Here is a 15,657-nt window from a genome sequence, read left to right on the forward strand (position 1 = left end):
AACACTGAAATCAACTTGGAAAAACTGTCTAAAGGAGGGTGCAGTGAAGGTGTTCCTTGCTTTGGGATGACCCTGATTGCAACAGATGTAGTCTGAAAAAGAATCCGCAATGTTACTATTTACATTGGGGTACATAGAGCCACTTTTCTGCTATGGTCCTACACAGAGAAGACAACAGACAAGACTAAATGCTGTCATTGTGGCTGAAAATGCCTACATTAAAATCTGTTCCATCCGTTTTAGGCTTAGAAAGAGAAAGGCTTGACACAATCAATGGTGAAGTCCAAAGATGCCAGCCACAGATGCTGGCGAAACGTCAGGAAGAAATCCTTCTAGAACATGGCCACATAGCCCGAAAAACCCACAAAAACTATGGATGCCGGCCATGAAACCCTTCAACTTCCCAAAGTTTAGTGTTTAAAAACATATAAAATTAGTTAATTAAATCAAATTTATATTTACAGTACAGTTTTGGCTTGTGCAGCTCCAACTACCATTGTATTTGTTTTGGATTTGGATTGGAATAGAAAAGGCTGGAAATAGATAGCAATAACTTTTGATTCTATTTTTTAATTCTGTTTTTGAAAAAGATCTGAAAATGGTTTGAAAGCAGCTTGGCTTCACAAACTATCCTACAGTTGCTTATGATCAAACGGGTTTGACAGGTTCTGAAACAACGCAAAAAACTACAACACCTGATCTTGCCAGAGGTGATTGTAGGATGACTGTACGCACGGTGCAGGTGGAGATCTCTTTTTCTCAGTCTTTCATTCTTTGAAAAAAATAATCTGTCTCTTGTTTTGAATGTTTCTGGGTTTTGCCAGTATAGTTTTCTTGTGCCTTGGTTTTATCTCATCTTGCCAACCCTTAATCTTATAACCTGAGAAATGTGAAGTTGCACAGAAACTAAAGAAAAGAGGTTGTGTTTCAGATTGTTCTGAAAAACAAACAGCCAAAATACTCTGAATAGTGAAAATGCAAATGTTGTAGACAATGGCGCTATACAAGACCGCCCAAAAAGGGTGGTCTGCCGGCGTCTCGCTTTGCTCCCGCACGGCTCCCTCACGCTGCAAAAAGGACCCACAAAAAGCGCATCCTTGAGACACCATAAAGACATCGCAGTGCACCAATGGCGCACTTGTGACATCCTTATGATGCTGGGACATGCGGATGCTAAGCATCCATTGCATCAAAATGGTGGTGCCCATGTAGACAGGGTGCTGCCATTTTGCCGCCACCAGTACGTACTAGGCTAATCCTAGTACGTACTAGACTAACCCTAGTATGTACTAGGGTTAGGGAGCATCTGAATGGTGCGCGCTCCCTAACCCTACTGCTGCCACCGCCACGCTACATTTTGCCAGTCTGTATCCCGCCAATAGGTTTATCTGAGTACCTAAGGTCTGTTTCACACTCCACAATTACAACACCTTGATAGACCCTTAAATGTCATGGCTCCATCCCATGGAATCATGGGCCTGTTACAGACTGCCAAAATAAAGCTTCTTCGGGTCTCTTTGGAGGTATGCTATTTAAATGATGCATGGGTCCTAAGAGTCCAGAGGTCGCGCCAAAGCCACACTCCATTCCTAAGCACCAGAGTGCAGCTTTGGTGCAGCTTCCGGATTCTTAGGATGCATGCATCATTTAAATAGCATACCTCCAAAGAGACCCAAAGCAGCTTTATTTTGGCAGTCTGTAATAGGCCATGGGATTTCTAGTTTTAAGATGCACTTTCTGCTAGAGATTTGCCAGTGTGGGGTAGTGGTTTGAGCATTGAACTATGACTCTGGAGACCAGGGTTCGAATCCCTGCTCAGCCATGGAGACCCACTGGGTGACCTTAGGCAAGTCACACTCAGTCTCAGATGAAGCAAAGGCAAAGTCCCTCTGAACAAATTTGCCAAGAAAACCCCGTGAGAGGTTTATCTTAGGGTCCACATAAATCAGAAACAACAACAGCTCCGCCAGAGAAGTCTAATGCAGTGATTCTCAACTTTTGGTCCTCAAGATGTTCTGGACTCTAACTCCCAGAAGTCCCAACCGGTATGGCTGATGCTCAGGAATTAAGAGATTTGAATTATCAGACACCTGGAGAATGAAAAGTGGGGAACCACTACTCTAGTATCTCACCAAACTGCCAGTCCCAGAATTTGACAGGATGTAACCATGGCAGTTAAAGTGGTATCAAAGTGCTGTAAGTGTGAAAGAGTCAAAGTGAGTTAGAGAAAGACAGTAGGAGAGAGGCTGCAAGGACAGTTTGTCTTGCTACAGGGCCACTTCGTAAAGGAGAACAAGGTATACACCTCAAGTGGCGGATGCTGGTGTGTATGTGTAGAATGGCCAGTCCCCCTTCTCTAACCATTGCTCCTTAATCCCTTGCCCATTCCTTTGTTTGTGGGTGAGGAAGATCTGAGAAGTGCCAGGAAAGATGCTCTGCAACCCTCGGGAACAGTGGAGGGTTCTGCCCTGCCATCCTTTGTATTAAGGTCAAATGAAGTTGCCTGTCTGGGTTGGTCCTGTTGTTAGAATAAGGCTGCATCCACACTGGAGAGATAACCCAGTTTGGCCCCACTTTAACTGAACTGGCGCAAGGCTATGAAATTCTGGGAGTTGGAGTTTGTTGTGGGGTGCAGAGTAGAGCTGTGAGCCAGGGCAGTTAAAGCAGGGCCAAACCGGGTTATTGCTCCAGTGTGGATGCAGCCAAAGTGTGGTGACGGTCATTGACTGTCATTATCATTATTGCTGCTACTACTGCTGTCAGGAAAGGAAAGGATGGTTATGGCATTTTCTTCTCCTTACTAAAGAATAATCAGAGCAGTCATGGTAACTATCCCTTTTCTCTTGCAAAGGGAAGGAGGATCGTATTTGCTACTCCTCCCAAGGCAGCGAAATGTCTTGTCGTGTCTTGTAGTTTCTGCGCATGGATCTGTGGCAGAAGAAGGGGAGGTTTCCATCTTGTAGTTTGCTTCAGCCAACAAAATGTCTTGGGCTGGCCCTGGCTCAATCCACACGTGGCAGCCATTATGGGCACATGTTGAATGCAGCCTTTATAAGAAAATGGAACTCTGGTTTTCAATGCGTGTGCCATTGCTTGCTCTGTGCACTGGCTTCTGTTGTGCAGTAAACTGTGTTGCTAGTTTTCACCATTCAGAGTCTTATTTTGAGACTTTTCTAGAAACCAGTGTAATGTATCTGTATGAAATTTTAGTTTTCTGTGTCGTAAAGAAGGACCACAACTTTTTTTCTGTCTTCCTTTCCCACTTTTCTAGAAATCAACATATTTTGTTCCAAGTATATGCAAAAATTGAGATTTCTACCTTTTGCAGAAATACCATAACTGTTCAAGAGTGCGCATATATTACAGTCTTCTCCAAGTTGTTTGACTAAAGGCCAGATTAAATCACATTGAGGCCCTAAGTTAAATTATTAACAAGAAATATGTATTATTTCGACAGATTAAAAAAATATTCAGAAAGTATTTAGGACCCTTTGTCATCTGAGGCCAGCCTAAACTGTTATTTACTTAGCTTGGGCATGAATCTGACAATAGTAAGATTACAGCTCAATGGGGATGATGGGATTTATAGTCCCGGAGGTAGCATATTGGCTGTTGCTGCAGGTTCTGTATTACTTATTCTGAGGGAGAGATGTACTAAGACTCCTTCGTCTGGCCATTTTGGTCTTGTTTCGTTTGCACTTCATTGATTCATGCAGCATCAAGCTGTTTGGGCATTTAACATTATTTTCTGGATACTGAGAATTATAAAATGAGTGTATATTATTTCAGAGCTTCTAAGTAATGTTTCAGCACTTGAACAGTTCTGATATCCTCATGAGAGAACCAGGCAATATTCCGTAAAGTGTAGCGCATGGATTACTAACACCGCAAGTGGGATTTGCAAAAAAACCCTGCAACGTGAAAGACTCTTTATCAGGGTTCAAACCAGTCAGCCCTGACATTTTCTAGGGGACTCCATTACATTTCTCTCTCCTGAGCTCCACTCCTCTATTCAGTTGGCATTTTGTAGCTACTTAGTGTGCTCACCAAGCTGTTCTGGGGCTCTCACTTAAGGAATTATCTTTTTTGGTACTTCAGCAAGCCTGTGGATTTCTAAAGATTTGCTGATATCTCCCTCTTGGCCTGTTTGTGCAACTTAAGGACTGGCAGCTGGAGAGATTGAGCTCATGGACTGGTAAACCTGTGGTTTTCTATATGGAGTTTATCCCACGGGAGGAATTTCTCTTAATTTCGAATGAAAAGAAAGTGGGGCCAGAATACATTCACGTGAATTCACTAGTTCAGCGAATTTACATGATTTCGAATTGCATTCGAATTGACTTCCCATTGCCCAAAAATAGCTTGCCATTGCCCGCAGTTGCGTGTGATCACCTCTCACGCAATAACGTGAAACCCCATGATTGCGTTCGGACTGATTTCCCATTGCCCGAAATTGCGTGTGATCACCTCTCACGCAATAACGTGAAACCCCATGATTGCGTTCGGATTGCCATTGGATTATACTTCCAATTTCCCTTGTCTGACAAACTCCAATGCCTGAAAACTAATGGGCATTCTCTCCCCTTTGCAGGCCGGCATACCATGAATGCTGGCACTCCTAATTACATGATGGCTTCCAGTCATCATTTATGCCTGTTGGATCCCAGATATTCACACACTCATGTGAATGCGGATGGCCTTCACATTTCAGGCATTTAGTATAACATAAATATAACAATTAGGTGCCTAATTTTGGGTTAGAATGATGTCTGTCTTTATCCCTAGGACAGTCTACTCTGCTGAGAGCCATCTTGTCCCTGTGCTGGTACTTTTTAACTGAAGAACCCATCTTTTTAATTTAGGCAGGATCAGCCCCTGGTTTTTTATTACTATGTAAGGCAGGAAACTACTTGTGAGTTCAAGGAGTGATCTCAAAAAACTGCTGATGCAGCACGTTTTGGTCTTAAATGCAGAGCTAAGCTGTGGGAATTTCCCTTAAATGCACACTTTAAAAGGAAGATCACTTGGGACGGAAGCCTGTCTTTTTGCGAAACCTAAAGAGCAGGCCAATGGACTATGAAGTGATCATTTGAGGTTTCTAGCTCCAACAAAGGTTTGGAAAAGATTCTTAAAAATTGGACTACTACACTTGGCTTGTTTTACCTAAACAACACCTAAAAATCATCCATGGGTAGGAAATGTGGATTGCCACACTGATGCATATTGAGTTTGTTGTTCCCATTTTGTTTTTGGTTTGCAAATCTCTTTGAGCCATTGTAACCCCTATGTTTTTCACACATTGTGTGAATAAAATGGAGCGCCTTCCTTCCTTTGGATGATACAGAGCGATCCGAATCAATCACGCTGCTCACAACGGGGATTGATGCAAACCTTTCAGGAAAAGTTGGGGAAAACCCTGGTATCGAATATCACAGGTTAAGTGGTTTTTTTGGCAGCCCCCACTCAAAATCGGAAGCCACGCCAACGCCATGTTCCAGTCCATTGTGTGTAGTATTTTGAATGTTGGACTATGATTCTGGAGACAACGGTTCGATTCCCAGCTCAGTCATGAAATCCTCTGGGTGACTTTAGGAAAGTCAGATGCTCTTAGCCTCAAGAGAAGGCAAGGGAAAGCCTCCTCTGAACAAATCTTGCCAAGAAAACCCCATGATAGGGTGGTCATAAGTCAGAAATGAATTGAAAGCACACAACAGCAGCAATAACAAAGAAATGGGGCCAGATGATCTTTAATATCTTTGCCTGATGAAGAAGCCACTGGTGCTTTGAACATGTATTTGTGCATTTTGCAACATGTATTTGTGCATTTTGTTTGACCTATTAAAGGTATCACTATTCTGTGGATTTTGGACGTTATTGTACTTTGCTACATGACCAAGATAGCTACCCCTGGATATGTTTTTCTGTGATCTATCACAGTTGATTTTGGGCTGTGGGAGAAAGACTAATGAAGATGAAGAAAAGTCTTCATGTATTTTTGCAAGTATGTTGTCAAGGGAAGGTATTCTCTAGTGGTTTCAGACATCCTGTTCCTGGATCCCAGGTTAAAAATGCAATCTGTTTGGGAGCACAAGGCTTATTGCAATTTGTAAGGGATGTACATTCTGGCTGTATACAGAGGTCCGCTAGTCTTCAGCTCATATGTAGACTCCTGTACTACGAGACAGGAGCTTTTGCAAAGAATTTGCAGTTGTATGATTTGTGATTGCAAAATTATGATTGATATACAACTGGAGTTCCAGGGTGGTGAAGTGGTTACACTTGAACCAGAGACTCGAATTCAAATCCCTACTTAGCCATCAAGTTCACTGAATGACCTTGGGCTAGTCAGCTCTATCTCTCAGCTCATATTGCCTTGACATTGGTATTTTTCTTTTCTTTTTCACAGTAATCCAGTGGTTCCCAAAGTTTGGGAGTTGGAAAACTTATAGAGTTAGAAAGAACCTCAGAGGACCATCTAGTCCAGTGGTTCTCAACCTTCCTAATGTCGTGACCCTTTAATACAGTTCCTCATGTTGTGATGACCCCCAACCATAAAATTGCGGTGTCTCAGTTCCTAAGGGCATTGGAAATATGTGTTTTCCGATGGTCTTAGGTGACCCCTGTGAAAGGGTCATTCGACCCCCAAAGAGATTGCAACCACAGGTTGAGAACCACTGATCTAGTCAAACACAGGACAAAGTCTGATCCTCCAGATCTTGCTGAAGTGCAGATCCTGTCATCTGCTACTGTGGGTAACACTGGGTGGGATGGCTGGTGACTGGTGTTCAATGGCATCTGAAAGCCCAGGATCCTTTCCCCCAATTCTGCTCTGATCCCAGAATAAATAAAGCAATTCTACTAGGATAGAATCTTTTCAGGAGGCCATCTTCCCAGTAGGGGCTAGAAAAGGGCATTTGAGGAAGATCTTAATACTTGGTCAGGTTCATATGAGAGCAGGGAGTTCTTACGAGGTACTCAGGTCCCATGAAGGATTAACACCGACACTCTGAATTGTGATTGGAAATAGACTGAGAGCCAGTGCAATTATGATAAGATTGACAGCCTGGTCCCATGTCTATAATGTAATGGCTGTCTTTTTGTACCAGCATCAGTTTCTAGATGATCCTTGATTTATACAACACAAGATAAAAGATAGATTGTGTTGTTCCAGCAGCCAAGAATGAAAGAGAGAGAGAGAGATGGGTTGCTTTCTTTTACTCATTTCATTCCCAGTTATCTTACAGCCTTTGGAGAAGGGAGGCAGGGTCTGAACTTTTTATCTGTATAGACCCTCTCTTTGTAACATCTCAAGGAAGCAAGACTCCACTAATGCCACTTTTCTTTACCTTCGTCACTTATTTTAATCATTTTTGCCTGATGAAGAAGCTGGTGGGCTTCAAAAGTTAGCATAATACATTTTGCATTTCTGCTTGGCCTATTAACAGTATCACTGCAGTGTATCCTTTTCAATTTGGGTTTAGTTTTAGAAGTACCTCATAAACGAGGGAAGATGGACTAGAAAGCACAACAGGGAAAGAAAATAAAAAGATGGAAAGGGTATGTTAAATATATTCTTGCTCATCAACTAGAGTTTGACCCAGTGGGTAGATGGGCCCCTGGGTCTTTTGCACATGGAAATTCTTGCTTGTATCTATTTGGGTCCTTTTATCAATGGATCAGCATCCATAAGAAGAACCAGTTCCTTGTCTTCTTTTCAGACCCCCATGGCTCCCCACAGTCTGTTCTTGACAATTGGGACATCTTGAGAGGATTTGGGAGAGTGGAGAGAAGAAGCGGAAAGGGGCCATTCCTGTTTGAACAGCAATAGTTTGCTTGTATAAGATCTGATTGTCTGTGGACACCATGAAATCTCTGTGGCAGCTCACCCCTGATCTGGCTCAGGGGTGAAATAGTAGCAGAAGATCTATAAGTCTGAAAGAGTGACTGCTGGGAAATACTGTTGTATCATTGTTTCTGTGGGATGTGACAATATTTTTACATACCTTGGCTGTTTTGATTACAGGCCCGGAGCAGCGACAGCATTGATACATCAGGAGAGGGTCAAGTGCGCTCTTTGGGGAATGCAACCAGTAACGTCAAGGGGAAACCGACCAAGAGGTAAAACTGGGGAGAGGAAGGGCAAGCCTCAGAGCTGTTGGGTGAAGATTCCACCCCCAGAATTCACATTTAGCATGATCATGGGCCATATTTTCCTGTGGGATGTTGTTTGCGGAAAATAACTTTTCTAAGCTCTGAATAGCATTGTCAGGTTTTGAAGCAGCTCCTACAGATGTGCTATTAGCATTCAGACATAATTATTTTTCTAGCTATGAAGGGCTTTAATGGATCATGTTCTGCCTGTCAAGTGGTTCTTAATGGAAGGATCGCTGACTGGATAAGACTGTTGGCATTTCTAATGTCACGAAGGGAGTCTGTACGTTTTGGGTGCTGGTCTGAACTGATGTGAAAGGAGATGTGGCTGCGGGTTTTTACTAGCTTTTGCTGCCTCTTCTACTAGACAACTCAGTCCAGTTGGGTGGCAGAGAGCATTGGACAGAAGCAGCAACAAACATGGGCAAGAAGCATATTGTGTTTTATGGGTTGTCCGCACAGGCCAAGTAAAACATCCTCCCCTCCTTTCCATGGCGCCCACTCTGGATGACACAGGGCCCAAACCCTGGTTCTGGTGCAAACTCTCTAGACGATGGTTGGCCAGTTCAGCACTGAACTGGAGGTATAGCACCTTAAATATATTTTTTAAAATCACCTTTCACTCTGAATCTTTCTGGAAAATATTTTGATTTCCAAGCAAGACTCAGACTTAGAATTGATACCCATGACAACATTTCCCTTCTTTTCCTCTGTAGGCTTTCCATCACACGGGGCCACTTCCCCAAACTGACTGACTGTGCCCATTTTCACTATGAAGCTGTTGACTTTGGACATATCCAGGTGTGTTTGCTTTCTTGCCTTTTTGAAGGCTATTGAGATAGAGGAACAGTTGCTGTGGATGCTCTGATTCTTGTGACAAGTTAGGAGCATGTTGGTATGTTTGTGTGTGTGTGCATGCACATTAGATTAATGTGTAGTTCCTGACGGTTGCAGAAGGTACTTGAATTTCCTTTCTCTCTGCAGCTGCAGCTAGTTCAAGAGCAGAATGAGAACCTCAACAACTTGGAGGAGGGAGACCAGCTGTTTGCAGTTCAAGTCACTTGTCAGGTGAGCGAGAGATGAAGAGAGTAATTCAACTTGTTGCATGTGTTTAAGTAGGATTTGCTTCTTTATCCTCAATAGGGATGCCCACTAGTCAGCAGTAGTTGCTTATCAATCAAGACATTATATTAAATATAACTTATTAAGATGCTTGGCCTTGATGTAACACAGGTAGAAGAAACATTTCTTATTTATGATGGGCATTGTAGTTTATTGTGGCACAGGCTAAATGTCCACACTTCCCAGAATTCGCTAGCATTGAGCTAGCGCATTTAAAGCGGTCTCAAACTGGATTATTTTTGGACCCAAGATGACAAAACTGAGGCTGTTGTACTTTGGCCACATCATAAGAAAGCATGACTCACTTGAAAAGACAATAATGGTAGGAAAGATGGATGGACTCAATCAGGAAGGTTTTGCTTTTCCAATGGGGCCATTGGTCAGTGCTATGTTTTGACAATAAACTGGTTCCAGATTAAGATATTTATACAAATGCAAGCAAAAGATAGCTGTAAGTGTTGGAAGAAGAATGGTTATGTAATAATAATGTCTGAACACTGTAGTTTAAAATAAGAATAGAAAAAACTTTGGGTGTTATAGTGTATAGAGGTTAATATTATAGATTTATTTACTCTTATGCCCTTTTCTCTACAATTCTAAGATTACGTCTGAACATATATATGTATATACACTGGTACCTTGGGTTACGAAATTAATTCGTTCCGCCGCGCCGTTCGTAACCCGATACATTTCGCAACCCGAAAAAGGCTTTCCGCTAGCGCTGGAAAGCCGCTAGCCGCGCTTTCAGTTTGAATTTCGCGCCGAAAAAATTTCGTAACCCGAAAAAAACATCGTATCCCGGAACAGTTTTTTCCAATGTAACTTTTTCGTATCCCGGAAATTTCGTAACGCGATCAATTCGTATCCCGGGGTACCAGTGTAGATAGGTATAGAGAATTGGACTAACAGATAAGATGGTTATTGAGGTATAGAAATATAAATGGATATTTTGTTGTTGTTGTCGTATGCCTTCGAGTTGTTTCCAAGTTATGCCAACCCTAAGGTTTTGGCAAGATTTTTCAGATGGGGTTTTCCATTGTCTTCCTCTGAGCCTGAGAGAGTGTGACTTGTCCAAAGTTACCCAATGGGTTTACATGGCATATATATCATTCAGGTACTAAATGGAATATTAATAGGATATTAGAATTTTGCTGGATAGTAGAAAGATTCCACATATAAGAAGGGAAATTTTAAGGTTCAGCAACAACCAACACTGAGATGGAAGGAAGTTGATAAGTAAATAATTAATATTTAGAAGAGAATACAAGTAACTGAATGGATGTAATGCACATATTCAGTATTTGAAATCCATTGTTTAATTCTTATTATGAGGCCTTTTTATGTGCTATCTCTGTTGTTACTGTTTTTCTCTTTATTAGTTTGTATTTATTTTATTTACATACATGTATAATTTCCCCCTAAATATGTTTATATTATTATTATTATTATTATTATTATTATTATTATTATTATGCTTTATTTATATAACGCTGCCCTCAGATTTACAATCTAAAAATTATTATTATTATTATTATTATTATTTGTACAAATATTTTTTAAAAAGAAACATTTCTTATGCTGACCCTGCAGAAATACATTCAATGACTGCAAATTTGGTTGATTGCATCCATTTGATTCTCAGTGTCCACACTGCATAATTATAGCAGTTTAATCTAACTTCAGCTGCCATGATTTCATTCTACAGATTCCTGGGATTAGGAGTTTGGTGATGTACTTGGAATTCTCTAGTCCACTCCCCTGAACACTAGCATTAGAACTCTCTGTCAGATAATGCTAAGTACCACCTAAACTACCAATCCCAAGATTCCATAGGATCAAGCCGTTATAGTTAAAGTATCAAAGTGGTACGATTGTCTAATGTGGATGCACCCAGTGTTCATCTTTCTTTCCATAGGGCAAGAGCTGGCAGGTGCATCGCAGCTATGAGGAATTTCGCACTCTGGATGCCCACCTTCATTGCTGCATCTTTGACAGGCGCTTTTCTCAGCTTTCTGAACTGCCATCCCCCAGCCATGTGCGGGCTCATCCTGAGGTGAGTGTATGAGGACCATTTTGTGGTGTGTGTCTAGATTCTCTTGCAAGAAGGTACACCCTCAGTGCCTTTTAATCTTTGTTCAGTGGTCCTCTTCACTTGGGATGATGGGAGCTGTAGTTCAACATATTTGGAGGGTGCCAAGTTGAGGAAGGCTGTGTTAGAAATGTTAGACCATGGCCAGAATTTCTAGATCTTGGACCTTTTTCCAGGGTCTTCCTTTGGAAAAGAAGGAGACAAAAATCTGCCAGCACTGAGCAGCCTTGTTCATCAGAGTCATACATCATTGACAACCAGTGCCTGCCACTTTCCCCATCCTTCCATCACCATTGGCAATGTACACCAATGTGATTCCAGCTATAAGCCATAGCCAACTGTGAGGTTTGATAGGATTTGCAGTTCAACAAGAGCTGAAGAGCACATGTCTCCACACATGTCAACAAGAGCACATGTCTCCACTCTTTTTGTCTAACCCAGGAGCAACTGTGGTAAAGGCTTACTCATTGAAGTTATCAACTTAATCTGATGCAGTGATCAGACAATACTCAGTCTCCAGGCACAGTTTGAAGTAGGCTCAACTCTTACTTCACGGGGAAAGCCTGTTCTGTCAGTTTTTGAAAAAACATAACCCTGAAAGAAAAAACAGAGCTGTGATTGTTACATGGCATGTCCTGATTCTTGAAAAACAGCATAATATTCTCAGGTGTGGTGGAAGATGGTATCCCATTGCCAGTATAAATCTATATGGCTTAGGTCCAGGATGTCTGAAAGCCTGTGTCTCCCTATGTGCTAGCCCAGATTTTCCAGTCTTTGTGAAGGGAAGGGGACCTATCTTTCTGTCCCATACCCGCACAGGCACATCTGGTGAGGACACAGGAGAGAGCTGTCTTGGTGGCTGCTTTTAGGTTATAAAACTTCCTTCTAAGAGAGACTAAGGGGTGAAATAGGGTTTGAAGCCGCCCCTTCTGAAGATGGTTTTGGGGCTGCTACAACCACACGCTGTAACCTCAATCTGTCTTAAATCCAGCCCAAAAAGGAGTGGCAAAGATCTGCTCCTTTTTGTGCCACAGAAAAGCCTCCTTTAGCGGCTGTGCCACAACCCCATGGTTGCTTCAAGATGCTCCAGTGTCGTGTGACGTCTAAACGCCACACCACCGGCGTGTCTTGAAGTTGCCCATGTCTGGGTGGCTGCTGGCTTCCAGGCATTTACAGGGCATCATCAGAGCATGTGTCATATAAATCCATGCTCTGATGACTCCTTGAAGGCATCTTTTAAGGGCTGTCTGTTCCAGGCCTTAGTTGGCCCCATCTTTGATTACTTTTTGCTAAAAGGCAAAGATCTTATGAAAGCAAACCTTCAGCCTTTAACTGGTTGGAGTAGATGGAAGTGCCAGGAACTGTAGTCTAATTTGCAAGAGAAAAAGGTGTGAAGGACAAGCTAAAGGCAAAGGAATTCTTGCAAGGAGCACATTGAACTCTGGGAACTGTGGTCTTGATAGAAGAAGGGAATATACTGAAATATACTAAATACATTGAAGGAAAAAGACACGGTATAGCAGGCAGAGAGTTTGAGTGGTGAAACAGACTACCTAAATAAACAGTTTCCAGTCACATAGAAGGCAAGACATTTAGGTGACACATGCCTTGAAAGCAGGTGGAAACCAGACCAAAGCTGAGAGTTTATTACTGTTAAACAAAAAAGCTGCAATATTGCAAAGAAGTTTTAGGAGGACGTTCAGGAAGTTCATTATTTTTGTCTTGTGCGTTGTTGGTTTGTTTTGTTTTGTTTACCATTTTTGCCTCCCATATGGAGGATCTGTTTTTGTTATATGATCCTTGTTTGTGACTTTTCTTGTTCAAATTACATTTTATATCAATGTGTTTTACTTGATGAATAATACTACTTTTAAAAATGTATTAATAAAACTCATTGCTACCATATCTCCTCGGCAGGACATGAAAATGGATTTGGCCAAGGGATCCACAGAAAAACAGAACTGCTTTCAATCCAACTTACAGCAGTGCCTTTTCTGGGCAAACTTTAATTTCACAGCAGCAGCTTTTAGTAGACAATAAAGAATCACACAATTCAGTGTTAAGCTTTCTCTCCTCTAGTGCTTGCATGGTTGCCTACAAGACATTCCTTCTCATTTTTACAGAACAAACTCTGCTTAACTAATACATCATGCAGCAACAGATTGTTTGTTCATTGGGGATGTTGCCAGAGCTGAATGACTGAAGTCACAACTGTTCTCAGCTTTTGTTTAGCAATTACAACAACTTTTTTAAAAGCTAAGCACTCTAGCACAAAGGTCAACACATATTATAAAACACATAATTTATATTAGATATTATAACTAAAAGCAAGACATGTATGTAAACAACCACTTGGCATCACTCTCGAGTGCTCTGGATTTTTTAAAATTCAATTTAAGGGAGGGATGGTCTGGAATTCAATGTGGAACTGGTCTTCCCATGTAAAGACAGTCTGTACTTGAATTGGGACTTTGATCCTGTGTCGTGTGGACAGTGTGACATGAAACTGGCATAAATGACCCATGTAGATATGCCCCAGTCTACTTTGTGTAGAATGGGGCAGGTACATGCAACACTGAGAAGTAATTTTTGCTCTGCTATGATACTTGAATTGGATAGCTGCCACAGCGATGACACCATGCTAACTTGTTTCTCTTCCTCACTAGCTACTGGTGCCCATGCTATCACAATATCTGGAGAAGCTTTCAGTCATTGTGGATAGCAACATTAACTGTGGTCCAGTCCTCACATGGATGGAGGTAAGAAACATGCAGCAGCTCACATCTCCATTCTATCCCAGAGCATTATCCTAAGAAACACCCATGCTACGTTCCAGGGCTCTTCCCCATTCACATGAATCTCTTCTCCATTTTATTTCAGATTGATAACCATGGCAATCGACTGTTGGTGAATGAAGAAGCTTCCATCAATGTTCCTGCCATTGCAGCAGCGCATGTGGTTAAACGCTACACAGCGCAAGCATCTGATGAGCTGTCCTTTGAGGTGAGTCCCACCCTCTGATGTACTTTGCTCCAAATAGCCTTTCTTCATGTTTGCATAATTCCCCAGGCCTTCTATGCAATCACTTTCCCATCTTTTTGCTAGCCAGGATTGCCAGTTGGAAACACAGAGTCTTGGGCCTTGCCCACTTGGGCCACAAAACATGTTTTCCTCAATCAGACCGGATAATGCAGGACCCAATCTCCAGTTCTGGTGCAAACTGTCTTTATGACGTACAGCTTGTTTAGCACCAAACCCATGGTATATCACACTTAAACTGAATTTTAAAAACTCAGCTTCTGTTCAGGATCTTCCTAGAAAATCAGGAGCCCTCTGGAATAATGCTGGGTGGCTGTGTACAACATGTCTCACTGTGCCTGCTATCACTAGTGCAAGTTGCTCCCTCCGAGGTCAGAATGAGGTACCCAGCCATGTGATCAGTGCTGGATGCTGCATTTTTTTGTCTCAGAGGGAACGACTTGTGACAGTCGTAGGCAGCAGAGCAGGATACGCCTATGAACAATCACCCAGCATCACTCCAGAGTGCGCAGGTAATGGGAGGATTTTGGGGCAGCTTTAGCAGTCAGATACTCCTGGCTGCAGTAAAGTCAAAGGCTTTCATGGCTGGTATCCATTCCACAACTGATTCTACCACAGTTCAATACTACATATCTTGTTCTGTGCATTCCTTGTTTATGAAGCATCCATCTTTGAACCCAAATGCATACTCTGTATTGCACTGCAATATCTTTGTGCACTGATACATTTCTTTGGACTGGTACAGGTTGGAGATATCATCTCTGTGATCGATATGCCCCCCAAGGAGGACAGGAGCTGGTGGCGTGGTAAACACGGATTCCAGGTTGGATTTCATGAGCAAGAAGCATTGTAAACAGGGCCTCATTCCCACTAAAAACAAATCATTTTTTGTGTTGAATCAATTAAGCTATTTAGCACCGAATAGACATTCATACTATTCGAGCCGTTTCAGTTTAATCCACTTCACATTCACATTCAGCAATAGATTGATTCAACATGGAATCGCCTCACGGGTGACTGTGCCACAGGGAACCAATTCGGATCTGCAGCCTGTTCACATTAGTGCTGAACTAATTCATTGCAAAAGAAGCAGGAAATGCCAGGGATCTGGAAGAACCAGTTTAAATGGGTATAACACTTTGGGGGCCCTTGACAAACTGCACCAGAAATTTGGCGCAAGTGCAAACGAGGGCCATTTAAACCGGTTCAGATCGATTTGCAAACCAATTTATTATGTAGTGGGAATGAGGCCCAGG

General features: G+C 42.1%; 1 protein-coding gene across 3 annotated transcripts in view; it reads left to right on the plus strand.

Annotated features, from left to right (window-relative positions):
- The window catches only part of ARHGAP33 (Rho GTPase activating protein 33), a 46,244-nt gene that overhangs the window by 3,567 nt on the left and 27,020 nt on the right, over positions 1-15,657 (plus strand). For all 3 annotated transcript variants that reach the window (XM_042440209.1, XM_042440208.1, XM_042440210.1), the window contains 7 exons: positions 8,024-8,118; positions 8,868-8,952; positions 9,136-9,219; positions 11,189-11,326; positions 14,029-14,121; positions 14,243-14,365; positions 15,147-15,224. In XM_042440209.1, the coding sequence (XP_042296143.1) occupies positions 8,024-8,118; positions 8,868-8,952; positions 9,136-9,219; positions 11,189-11,326; positions 14,029-14,121; positions 14,243-14,365; positions 15,147-15,224 (696 nt within the window). The remainder of the gene's footprint in view (positions 1-8,023; positions 8,119-8,867; positions 8,953-9,135; positions 9,220-11,188; positions 11,327-14,028; positions 14,122-14,242; positions 14,366-15,146; positions 15,225-15,657) is intronic.

Source organism: Sceloporus undulatus, chromosome 9 (genome assembly GCF_019175285.1).
Source record: "Sceloporus undulatus isolate JIND9_A2432 ecotype Alabama chromosome 9, SceUnd_v1.1, whole genome shotgun sequence".
NCBI lineage: Eukaryota > Metazoa > Chordata > Lepidosauria > Squamata > Phrynosomatidae > Sceloporus > Sceloporus undulatus.